We start from the raw sequence: 13,200 nt of genomic DNA, 5'->3' as shown, positions 1-13,200 counted from the left end.
TATATCTGTCCTATAAGATGACCCTCAAACTATCAATGGCCTATGAATTTAGTTTAGATCAGCAATCATCATCTGGATAATAATACTATATAGCATACACGGAATTATGTCCTATTCGTAATTTTTCGAATGAACAAATTTTATTTTCTGCCTTGCTATTGTTGCAAATGTTCGCACTGATTCGGGCATTTGGGTAATGACCTTGAGTATTCACAAAAACATTGTATGGGCTATTCTATTTTGTGGGCATGCCCTACTCTCTACTAGTAAATAATTATGGTGTGTCTGTTTTTTTATAATGGTTTTAATTTATATAAATTTCAATCTAATTTTTTTGTATCTGTTCTATAAGATGACCCCGGATTTTGGGGGCCTTTTTTTATGATTCGACTATCGTCTTATGTGCGGAAATATATGGTAATTAATATGAATAATATATTTATATATAAAGTGAAAATGACTGACAAACATTATATTGACTGAAAATTAAAAGTAGCAATGCAAAAAATTAAAGAGAACAAATGCAGAAAAAACATACCACAATTAAAGTAATTTCTTCATCACTGTTATTGTTCGTCATCATATCTGGTCTTGACTTTCATCTATCTAACTCCTTTCTTGAGATTAAGGAAGGACAGACAGACAGATGGACAGCAGTCGGAATAATTTTTCTATAAACATCATCTATATAAATGAGGATTTTTGTGTGTATGCTATATAGTCCTAGGCCATTCAACCAATTGCTATGAAACTTGGCAGTTATGTTCACATATTTCTAATTTAAATAATGTCATATATCCCACTCAAAATATTGATTCAATTTCTATAAATCAATAAATTTCTATCTACATTCAACTTGCTGCCTTTACACACAGTGCCATCTATTGGCAAAAAATTTAAGAAAATAATAAACTAAATATAATTCTTACAAAAAGGATATAATTTTTAAAAATATACTGTATTTACTTGCATATAAGACAATCTTGCATACAGGACGAGGTGTGACTTTAAAGATCAAAATAAAGAAAATTAGATTTATTAATACAATTCTACTTTTATATGAAATGCATGTAAATGCACACATTGTCCCACAAAAATTATTGGCATTTTAAACTTTAAGGACATCTCATAAAATCGACAACATAATTTGTTCATGTAAAGCTGAACAATCTGGAATCTTTTTTGCCTATTCTTAATAGTCAAATCCACTCTCTGTCAATTACACTTACGAGCTTCTCCAAATTCTGATTTCCAAATAAACATCTGTTTTCACCTGGGAATAAATTTAAACTTATATCGGGCTCCCATTTGATTTTGGAATTCAATTCAAAAGCTTTGCTTTTCCTATTGCTATTCATCTTTAATCTTGACAATACACAAGAACGATTCAAACGACCCAGATAAAGAACTTTTGTTTTTAAACACTATAGGATTAGCATTCGGTAAAAAATTTGAATACATGGTTCACAAAAATTATTGCAAAAATGCAAAGAATCCTTCACTCGTGTATAGGATGACCTAGGCTTTTGAAGCAGTGAAAAATGAATAAAAACCTCATCTTATATGTGAGTAAATACGGTATATTATATTCACTTAATTACTGCAACAGTTATCGTATAGCACTTGCTTGCATGGAATTGAAAGTGTTTTCCTATGAAAAGTCTATAAGTATTTAATTTTCCACATCTAACAACTCAGATTTTTTTCATTTCTGATTGGTACTTTTTTAATTCTAATAAGAGCTTTCCAGTAGCCAAGTGGATAAAATCACCAAACACTGGTAGTTAGTTAGTTGTGGGTTCAGGCATCACTAACATGGAAAACTTTATGTTGGTGATTTGTTCCAATGCAGAAAACTCCAACTCGGTTTTTCAGATTTTCTTTACATTAGTAACACCTAAATAGGGTCCAGCTTCCCATAAAAGTCTTCCTGAGATGTATCCCCCTTGGCAGATCACTCACCTGTCACATTGCCATAACCAAATAAATCAAATTAATTCTAATGAGTGATTATTTATAGTGACATTGTCACAATGCTGGGCTGCAATTTTTCATCACAAGGTTCTCAATTCTTTTAGTGATGTCTTGTTCCTGTACATCATACTTTTCATGTTAGCAATAGATCATGCCAGTTATCTATTTAACTTTGTTCAGGAGAAAATTTTGAATTGAAGTAACATGACTTCCAGTCCAAACCAGAAATTTGTATATAGTTAATCTGGGCATTCTCCTGCCCCTATACTTTACATATCTGGTCTTGACTTTCATCTATCTAACTCCTTTCTTGAGATTGAGGAAGGAGAGACAGGAAGATGGGCAACAGTTGGAATTTATAGGTCTACAATTTTTAAAAATTGTAGCCCAATAATTTTTCTATAAATGTGAAATTTATGAGAACATACTTCTCACATAGTTTTTACAACCTGTTGAAAAAATATAAAAACTTTATCATCATACAAAAGCAATTATCCTCACATTTTTACAAGATTTTTTTTTTATTTAAACAAATCATATAAAGTCTTTTGGATGTTAAGGTTAGCAACTTTGATCATATGCAGGGCCATTCCAACCTATTTAACATGGATCACTTTTCAAATATTAATTAATAGTAGACCAGTATTAATTAGTAGTCGTTGATTATCCTCTCTTCCAGGAGATCAACAACTACTTTTGGTTGAATTACTTCAACCCCCTTCTGCAACAGCCTTTTCTTTTTATTGGACCAGCGGTATGGTATCATTTGAATAGGAAAATTACTTAATAAGAGATTACCAGCCTGCACAAAATATGTTTTAAGTAGTTTTGAGGGTGTCAAGTTTAAATATTTGGCTCATTTTTTGTGAAATTTGATTCATTGACATATTACCATTTAATATTTAGCTGTGGATGGTACAGTTTCTTAGAGCTAACATTAAGAAAAAGTATATCTTAAATTTTTAAGATATCATATTTTCAATTGATGTCTACTTCACCAATAAAACTGAAAACCAATTTCGTACCATCTGTGTATTGCAATAAACATGATAATGGTAGGCTGAATTAACCAAACTCTTTATATGGTTATTGTTTCAATGTTTGTTATATTATAGTATTTGATTTATATAACTACAAAAGCTATTTTATGTAAGGGTTTATCATACCAAGTGGCCAATCTGACACATTTTAAAAATTCTTTATTTCTCTTCTGTACACAACTTAAAGAATTTTTAAAATGTGTTAGATTGGTGTGATAAATTCTTGCTTAAGATAAACTGTTGTAGTTATATAAATCAAATAATATAATATAATAGAAGGGTTAGAAGTATGAAATAATCAATCTTAATCTTTGCTGTTGTTATTTTTTTGCCCAAGCAATGTCAGGCTCATCTGCTTGTTATATATATTTGATGATGACAGATGATAGATAGATTGTAATGCAAGGATTTTAAAGTTATTTTCAATTTGTTCACAAAAATTTATAAAGTAAACAACATAAAGAGACTAAAAAATAGAGATTTAGTCTTTTCTACATATTTTTTAATGTGTAAATTTGTCAGCCTTTTTTTGAAAGAACTTAGATCCTGATGATGAGCATTACTTTGGTATATTTTTTTTAAAAGTTTTTGATTCTGATAAACATAAATAGATTATAAATATAGAGGACTAATCATCTACTAATTACAAAAATAAGTCATTTAAACAATATTAAAATTAAAATCAATTGATATTAAGCTGCTAGAGTTGACTTAATAACAACTTTAAAAATAAAACATTCACAGAAACAATGAAATTAAATTTATACAAGATTTTGAATTTGTGAATTTCTATTATACCCTGTTTATTACAATTAATTTTTCATCTAGGGCTGCAAACACAAAAATATACAAATACTCTGTAAAAGTAGAATGTCGTAGCCACTTCCATAAAAATGCCTCATTAGATAGATAGATATCTTAGGAAATGGAAAGAATGTATTCAGTTTGATATTTCAATATTTGGTTTAAGTTAGATTGAAAAGCAACTGGACAACTTACCATCTTTAAATTTCATATTTTACAATAGATTTGATATATTACATTAGTTTGAATTGCAAAATGGAATGGAATATTTGTACCTTGTCTACATTTATAATTTTCTCAACTTGTTCATATTTTAAATATATCATGAATATGTTACTTAAATTTTCAAAAAAGGATTTAAACTAAAATAGCCTGCTTATTGAAATAGACATAATATCCATTTTTCATACAGTAGCTTATTTTTCTATATATAATTCTTTAGATGAAAAATTGAACATTCATTAAATAGATTATCTTATATATAATTTATATCTAAATTTAATTTTTTCTTTTTTTTGCAAGTAGGAGAAATACCAAGTTTTGTTTGTTTTAATTGTCACAAATTTATATCCCTTTTTAAATATATTCTAAATGTCTAAAAAGAAACGACAAACTATTGTTTCCTATAAGATAGTTATGGTAGTTTGATATCTAATATAAATAAAAAAGATTACAAAGACTAAACTATATTTTATTTAATTGAATATTGCATATTTAATAGTAAAAATATGTAATAATTAGGATTGTTTTATTTTTTTTATTTATAAATTTTTATCATTTAATATTATTTTTTATTTTAATAGATTGCATTTAGTAATATAGCTGGAAAATTTGACTTGGATGTTACTACATTCCAAATGGCTGTATTATTTGCTTGGAATCAAAGACCAAATGATAGAATATCATTTGAAAATTTAAGATTAGCAACTGAATTGCCAGATGCAGAACTTAGAAGAACTCTATGGGTAAGTTTACATAACTAAATATTAACAGTTTAAAACTTAAATTATTTTAAATTTTGCTGAAATATTACAGAAAAAAAATAAAGAATTTTATAGAAAAATGTTAACTGATGAAATTCTAAGAAAACATTTTTATCTTTATAATAAAATCAATATTTTGTTTACTTTCAGTCTTTAGTAGCATTTCCTAAATTAAAGCGGCAGGTACTTATATGTTCTCCAGATGCTAAAACACCAAAGGATTTTGATGATAGTACTCAGTTTTGGGTAAATCAAGAATTTGCTGTCATGTATGTATATTTTATTTATAATAATAAATTAAATTTAAGAATACATAATGAAATATATAAAAGTAGTTAAAAAAAAAACAATTTAAATACAACATTCTTCATTTAATATCAGTAATCCATTCCCAAAATGCAGATATTTGATGGGGGAAACATTAATTGGGAGCCTATTTCTCAATATTTTACAGGAGATAAATTATAATGCATTGCAATGTTAAATATATGATGATAAGAAACCATAAGATAAATTGCAGCAACACTTTATTTGATATACAAATGTTTTCAGCCAGCTTAATAGTCTTGTTTCATTACAACATTTAACGCAAAATTCAATCAAGAACTTTGCTGTTTTTGATGAGTTTTCTCTACTTTATCTAATTTATAATGACATCTTTCCTCAATTTCTTTTCTTTCCTGTGTACTTCAGTTATGTGTATTCACTGCATCCTTGGTCTCCCTCTATTTTGATTTCTTCCAATCCCCATGTTTATTAGCCTTCATTTCTTCTCATGACATATCATAGTTTTTCATCTTGTATTTTGTTAGCAATATCACATACTAATAACCTCACCTCAGATATATTCATTTTTTATTTAATCAGCTTTTGTTACTCCCACATTCTTCTAAATATCATGATTACTGTCATTTGTTTTTTTTTATGTTAGCTTTTTCAGGATTAAGTTCTCTGTATCTTAGGTTATGGATGGTTGCACATGTAATTGTACTTCTCCTTCAACTTACTTGGTATTTTCCTATCATACAATACTCCAAACTAGGTGGTTCTCAACTTACTTTTATCATGAAACTCTTTTCACCTTAGTAAAAAATGTTGGAATACACTTAACTCTTTCTTTCTAGAGTTAGGTTCTTATCATTTTCTTCTCTCCTAGTACAGCATATTTATTCTTTCTTGTTCTTGTTAACTGTCAGATCTTTTTCTTTCAGTGCTTTGTTCCAATTTTCCAGTTTCTCTTGTGCTCTATTTCTTGTTTATGAGCAAAGATGATAATACTCCATGATGTTTCTATCTTCATCTTTTCTGTTGCTACATCCAGCACAATGTTAAAAAGAAAGGAACTTTTAAAGCCAAATGTTGGTGGAGTGCTATCTTCATTTCAAAGCATAAAACAACTCTACTCTTGCAGACATATCATTGCATATTATCTTAATTTTACAAATTTCTTGGACACATTCTTGTTTTTCATGCTGTACCAGATTACATTTCTGGACATCGTTATAAGTCTTCACTATATTGATGGAAGTCAAATACAGTTTCTGTTGCTTTATCCTAAACTTTTGCATTGTCTGTTTAGGTCAAAAATAACAGCTACAGTTGATATTCCTAGTATGAAATCAAACTGTCTTTTCTGTATAGCTATATTTCTGTCTAGGATTTTTTCCAATTTTTATTATGTATGATAGAAGTTTTATGCTTCTATAGTTTTTGCTGTTTTGCATATTTTTCCTTTGAAGATTGAGATTACTATAGTACTTCTACTCATCCAATATCTTCTCCTGTTGATGTACACCTATCCCTCGTTTTACACGGTACTTCTTTTACACGTTTTTGCTTTTACACGGTTTAAAAAATAAATGTAGAAAATAAACTGGCTATGATCAAAAGGAACAATTTTTAACTCTAATCTACATCTATATTCCAATCCACCTTAATTATACTGTTATAGTTGATACTAGGTGACAGTTTTATTTCAATCCGTCAAATAGTAACCGATAAACCGATATAGGGTACTCCCCCATATGCACGAAGTTGCATTCATTGCACATAGTTTTAAACCAGAAAATTTTAATTTTTCATATTCATAAGTAAAAACGATTACATTATTTTTAATTACATTTTTTACATTAAACATTACATTACACAATTACATTACATTTTTATGAATCTTTCAGATTTTATTTTTTGTTCCTTTGTACTTTGTAATTTAATTAATAAAAGAATATATTTTTTTTTGCCTTTCAATATTTCTGTTTAATTTATGTATCTTTAAAAATTGAAAAAAAAATTCATAATTAATAAACAACGAAATTATGCGTTTTTTGCATACTTTTCGATTTACACGGTTTTACATTCAAAAAGATACAAATTCGATTTACACGTTTTTCTCAGGAACCTATCTTCCTGAATCGAGGGATAGGTGTACTTTTTCCATCAAATTAAGAAAATGTAATATAGCATCTATATGAGTTACTATATATCATATTAGGATATAAATTGCTTTATACATTACTTTCTAATCACTAAACAGTTGATGTCAAAAATGAAGATAGAAAAGAATGTTAAAAAAATAGATTTCCTTTTTTTTTAAATTTACACTTTAGAAAAATTAGAGAAAAATGAAATATTAGAAATTCCAAAAATTAAAATTGATTATATATATTGAAATTTGAAATAAAAAATTAACATCATTATCATTATCTAATACCGTATTTTACGGACTATAAGATGCATTTTTTTCTTCAAAAAATTGCCTCTAAAATTCATGTGTGTCTTATACTCGAAATTAATATAAAAATGTCCAGTGTTTGATTTAAAATTCCTGCCAGTCTTAAAAATGGCCATATATTTGATGCTTGGGAAACCTATCTTTATCTGGTAACATTGAATTCAACTGGCAGTAGCAGTGTCGTGGTCCGGAATCGTAAGACTGGGCGATTCCTGCCTTTTTATTTGTAACGTATTTCTGTAAATTCAAATCGATAGCCGTTGGAGAGCGACCGATAGAACGACGGTTAGGATAACGGCCATTGGGTTTAAATCAAAGAGCGGCGATTGGTCGACGAAAGCGTACGTTGGGCCGGAGACTTCGTAGCGCTGATTGGAGGACGGTCGTGGACTCCAACCAGTATAAAAGGAGCAAGTTTCGGCGGGAGAAAGATTCCCTTTTGAAAAGCCTGGAAAATGTGAGGCTCCCGCCAGTGAACTTGAATTGAAAGTGATTTGTGTTATCGGTAACAGTACAATATTTTTGTTAGTAGCTAGTTTCGTAATGGAAAAAAATAAAAGGTACTGGTGTTCATATAATGCGGGCTATAAATTGAAAGTAATAGCATATGCAGAAGAACATGGAAACAGAGCAGCTGAATGGCATTTTGGCCCTCCACCAACAGAAAAAACCATTCGCAATTGGCAGGCTAGTAAAGAAGAACTGAAAAAAATGAGGAAGACTAAATATGCAAATAGAGGATTGAATGCAAAATGGTCAAAACTAGAAGATGACGTATTGAACTGGATTCAAAGACACCGTCAAAATGGCATTGGAATTAATACAAAAATGATTCAAATATACGCTCGTAAGCTAGCACTACAGTGGGACTTAACAGACTTTAAGGGTGGAATTGGTTGGTGCTACAGGTTTATGAAGCGTCATTGACTTAGCATGCGAACCAAAACCAAAATATCTCAGAAGATGCCACAAGAGTATGAAGAGAAAATATTATCATTCCATCGCTTTATTATTCAACATTGAAAGAAAACCAGTGTGGAACTAAGCCAAATAGCGAATATGGACGAAACTCCTCTGACATTTGATGTGCCGAGTAACAGAACTGTTGCCATGAAAGGTGCTAAAACTGTAAATATAAAAACAAGTGGACATGAAAAAATGCACTACACTGTTGTCCTTTCATGTTGTGCTGACGGTACTAAACTTAATCCAATGATCGTTTTCAAGTGCAAAACAATGCCAAAACCTTCTGAAATACCGCCAGGTGTTGTTCACGTACATGACAAGGGTTGGATGGATGAGGCTGGTATGAAATTATGGATTAACAGTGTGTGGGAGAGAAGGAAAGGTGCTTTATTGAAGAAGAGTTCTCTTCTTGTACTAGATCAGTTTAGTAGTCATTTGAAAAATTCTGTGAAAGAGAAATTCAGACAGGGAAATACAGAGCTTGCTGTTATTCCTGGAGGACTTACTTCACAATTGCAACCTTTTGATGTCTCGATAAATAAATCATTTAAAGTGTATATGAGAGAAGAATGGAACAAATGGATGATGGATAAAACTCAACATGAATTCACGCTGAAGGGAGCTTTAAAACGACCTACAATCAAACAAGTGTGTCAGTGGATAAAACAGTCGTGGTCTAGAGTGAGAGAAGACATTATTGTTAAATCTTTTAAGAAGTGTGGCATAAGTAACGCTCTCGATGGCAGTGAGGACCATCTTATATATGAAGAGGACAACGATGACGACGAAGAGGAAGAAGAAGAAAGTTCAGATAACGATTATCAGGGATTTTAAAGGTCAGTTCGGTTTTATAAACTAAGAATTTTTTTTAGTCTGGCCTTGCAATCTAATAATAAAAATGGTAAAAATATTATTTTTTTAAAAAATTGCTTAAAAATTAAGGTGCGTCTTATAGTCCCTAGCGTCTTATAGTCCGTAAAATACGGTAAATTATGAATAGAGAGGTCAACAGATATATAAGTTTTTAACTACTTATCAACTTATCACATTTTATATTTAACTTTATTAGCTTTAAACTTACATTTTTTGCTGTAAAACTTGGGTTTTTTAAAATTAAAAAAATTATCAAAATATCAATCATTAAAATTAAACATATATAGCTAGTAATTTAAATTGTATGTTTATTTAAAATTTTTATAGGATGAAGAATTTTTTAAAATAATTGTTTTTTTAATTGCTAGAAAAAATGGCAAATTGCAGAAGCGTGGTAAAGTCAATTTAATTGGTCGTTTACAATTATCAACAGAAAAGAGTAAAGAAGAAGACAATGAGAGTATTGTTCAGTTGCGGATATTGCGTACACAGGTAAAATATCAATGATACTTATTAATTTATCATATTTATCATATATCTTTTCAGTAATAATCTATAGTTTGTCTTATGATGATGGAGTCAGTAATTTCAGTGAGAAAGATAATAAAAGAAAAGAAAAAGATTAGTATTTTTTAGCCACATTCAGAAATTGAGAATATTGAGTGATCATAATTAAAGTACCTATTTTCAATACTGGTTAGAGAAAGATTTAACAGTTCAAATGCAACCAAATCTTATATGATGACTAATCAGGACAAGCAGAAACTTCTGGCTTCTGCATGTTCTTGAAAACAAAAATTAGTACCAAAGCTCATCATATAACATTTTTTGGCACTACAAGCAAAAGCATTTTATTTTTACAAAACACTCTTGTTATAGAGAAACCTGACTGATAGACAAGATACATAGATCTGCTATTCTGAAAGTATAAAAACCTGAAAGTGATAAATGGTGTGTTCAATTGTTTACTGTAATTGATCCTTTATGATGCTTCTCATATGCACTGTGATACTGCCTTTCAAGGCTGCAAAATTTGCAACATGTCCTCAATAAATCAGTGTCCTCATAACTAAAAATTGCATGGATTAAGATCCAGGTGGTGCCAGATAGTAGGAAATATACAACTGATTACTTGATATTGGTGTAATGTTGTCTCAGAAATAGCTGTATGCAGCATCTGATGCATTTGGAGGTGCTCAATTTTTGCAGGAAAGTGATTGATTCATGATATGTTGCTGTGTGAAAAATGTTCTGTGATAATTACAAAATGTTTTTCATGAAGAATATTGGACATATCAATAAAGGATATTAATGTGGTGTGATGACAACTGCACAATTTGATTATCAATTTTTCAAAGATACAGTCTTTTACCTTTGGGTGGTAAGCATCTCTTAGTATATCTGGGCCATCACAGAGCCTGCTACAAGCTCACTGGGACTATCTTCTTTGAAGAAAAATCATTTAAGGGATAAATGTGATTGTGAATCTTCACTAGAGAGTAACTTTAAGCAAGTGCAGTGGTATCTAGCTGGAAGACACATGGATTTTCATGAGTCAGATGCAACAGTTGTATGTGTTCACTGTTCCACTGAGGTGAAAATGTGCATTGCTGCTCCACAGAATCTTCTTCTTGGCCATGACACATACATTTTATTCTGGCAAGAAAGTTTAATGCAGAAAAAGATCAGTCTAGTTCCCTGTTGACAACAAACAGTTGCTGGTGTGACTGATAACAACAACAACTTCCTCAGTAGTTTCCACACTATGACCATTGGATACACTTAACTGCCATGACACTGCATGTGCACTATGGGAATCTGTAACATCAGCTTTTGATTTTTCAACAATGGCTGTGGTAAGATCTTCAGCAATTTGTGAAGTTATAAGTTTGTGCCCTCAACCAGGTTGTCCTCCCACACATCCAGTTTTCTTGAATCAAATGATCATTTCCTGAAAACTTGTAAAGTCAATGGCCTTAGTGTAAATTGTTACAATGATGGAATATCCAAAGTACATTCATAGCATTGACATTGTTTTTGTAAAACAACTAAACAAGATACACATGTTCCAGAAAGATGATGGCCATTGCAGCTAACAAAAATGATATTTAACAGATATGATCACCTTTACATCAAGAACTCACTGCAATATCTGTTCATGCAAAGTTTTCATTATTTTCAGCATCAAAACTACTGTAATAGTGAGTTTTTGGTACTAATTTGTTTTTACAGATGTCTTCTACATGCCCTTAAATATTACCATACCAAGTTCGTTTGAATTTGGACTGTTAAGTCTCTTTCTAGACAGTATTGAATAGAGGTACTTTAATTACAGTCACTTGGTATTTTAAAAAATAGATTTAAATTTTATATTCTTGTATTTCCGTCTTCTGACGGAAATTCAAGAATATAAAATTCTGTTAGGGAATATTCTTCGTTACATAGGATGAATAGATATGAATATATAGCAAGTTTAGCTTCAATCATCTTTTTCTTCAATAAGTTTTGTGGTCTATATAGTTACTGTACAAATTACAATAATTATAGTCTAATATTTAATTAATTATTACAATAAATAATTTATATTTATATATTTTAAAATCATAAAGATAATACAAATAATTTTTAATTCTAGGAGGCAATAGTTAAAATAATGAAAATGAGGAAAAGAATTACAAATGCTCAGCTACAAACAGAATTAGTAGAAATACTTAAAAATATGTTTTTACCATCCAAAAAGATGATAAAAGAACAAATAGAATGGCTAATAGAACATAAATATATGAAACGTGCAGAAGATAATATTAATGTTTTTATTTATATGGCATGATTTAAATATATTGGTGATTTGTTGAAAATTATTCTCCAATCAATTTCAAAATGCTGGACTCAAATTGGCAGTTTCCTACATTCAGACTATGTAATTTTCAACAAGAATTATTTCATTTAGAAGTATAAATATGATATAATATGTACACTTAAAAATATATGTACTTTTTATTTAATGATGACATATTGTTCCTGATTTATGCAGTCATCAATATAAGATTAATTTGCAAGAGATAATACAGAAATCAAAAATCTTCAGTTTGTTTAAAATGCCAAAATAAAATGGATTGACTGTTTAGTTGCGGACGCAACAAAAACGTTATCGGCCGAAAGATCGCATAAATGCCACGGTAGACGAAGTTATTGGAGAATTGTACATCATCATCGTCATCTGTCCAAAACTTTACTTTTATCATCACCATATTATGCCTTCATCTGTAGATAAAAATGAAAATATAACATTTTAAAATTAATTTTTCTTATTATATGTGCTATAGAAAACAAAACAACATATTCTCAAAAATATATATACATAATTTCGTTATTTTCATTTAATTGAATGGACATAGGCAATAAATTATTAAATATGTATATACAATATGAAAATATTTTATCAATCATTTTGAATATAAATGATATGTTTATCATCCTTACATATTTCAATTTTTTTACAATGTTAAATATGTTGGTAAAGATAAGAAATTAGCTTTATCTTTTGAAATTCATAATAGTTACTTCCTTTTATTATTTTCAAGAAATTGTCTAAATTTATGTAATATTGAAAAAGATAAATATTAATTTTCTATGAAATAATTACATTTAGATTTGCTAATTCATGTAAAAAAGACAAAAGTATTAGGCAGCTTTCATTTAAAAAATAAATAACAAAATTATTGTTTGTAAAATTGAAAATGCACAGATAATTAAATATGCCACTATTTATTGTCTTACTTTTACTAAATTCCCTATAATTACTACTGTCTTTTGTTATTATTTTTTT

At 29.3% G+C, this 13,200-nt stretch overlaps 1 protein-coding gene across 1 annotated transcript in view; it reads left to right on the top strand.

The window, feature by feature from the left end:
- Cul5 (cullin 5) overlaps positions 1–12,673 on the top strand; it is an 82,917-nt gene extending 70,244 nt beyond the window's left edge. The window contains exons 15-18 of the mRNA XM_067269746.1: positions 4,622–4,783; positions 4,952–5,070; positions 9,740–9,863; positions 12,007–12,673. Of these exons, the coding sequence (XP_067125847.1) occupies positions 4,622–4,783; positions 4,952–5,070; positions 9,740–9,863; positions 12,007–12,201 (600 nt within the window). The 3' untranslated portion in view covers positions 12,202–12,673. The remainder of the gene's footprint in view (positions 1–4,621; positions 4,784–4,951; positions 5,071–9,739; positions 9,864–12,006) is intronic.
- The last annotated feature ends 527 nt before the right edge of the window (positions 12,674–13,200 follow it).

The sequence above is a fragment of the Centruroides vittatus genome, unplaced genomic scaffold (assembly GCF_030686945.1).
Source record: "Centruroides vittatus isolate TY-2023 unplaced genomic scaffold, ASM3068694v2 contig_357, whole genome shotgun sequence".
Lineage (NCBI taxonomy): Eukaryota > Metazoa > Arthropoda > Arachnida > Scorpiones > Buthidae > Centruroides > Centruroides vittatus.
The sequence above is the reverse complement of the archived record's forward strand: the minus strand, read 5'-3'. Positions and strand labels throughout refer to the sequence as shown.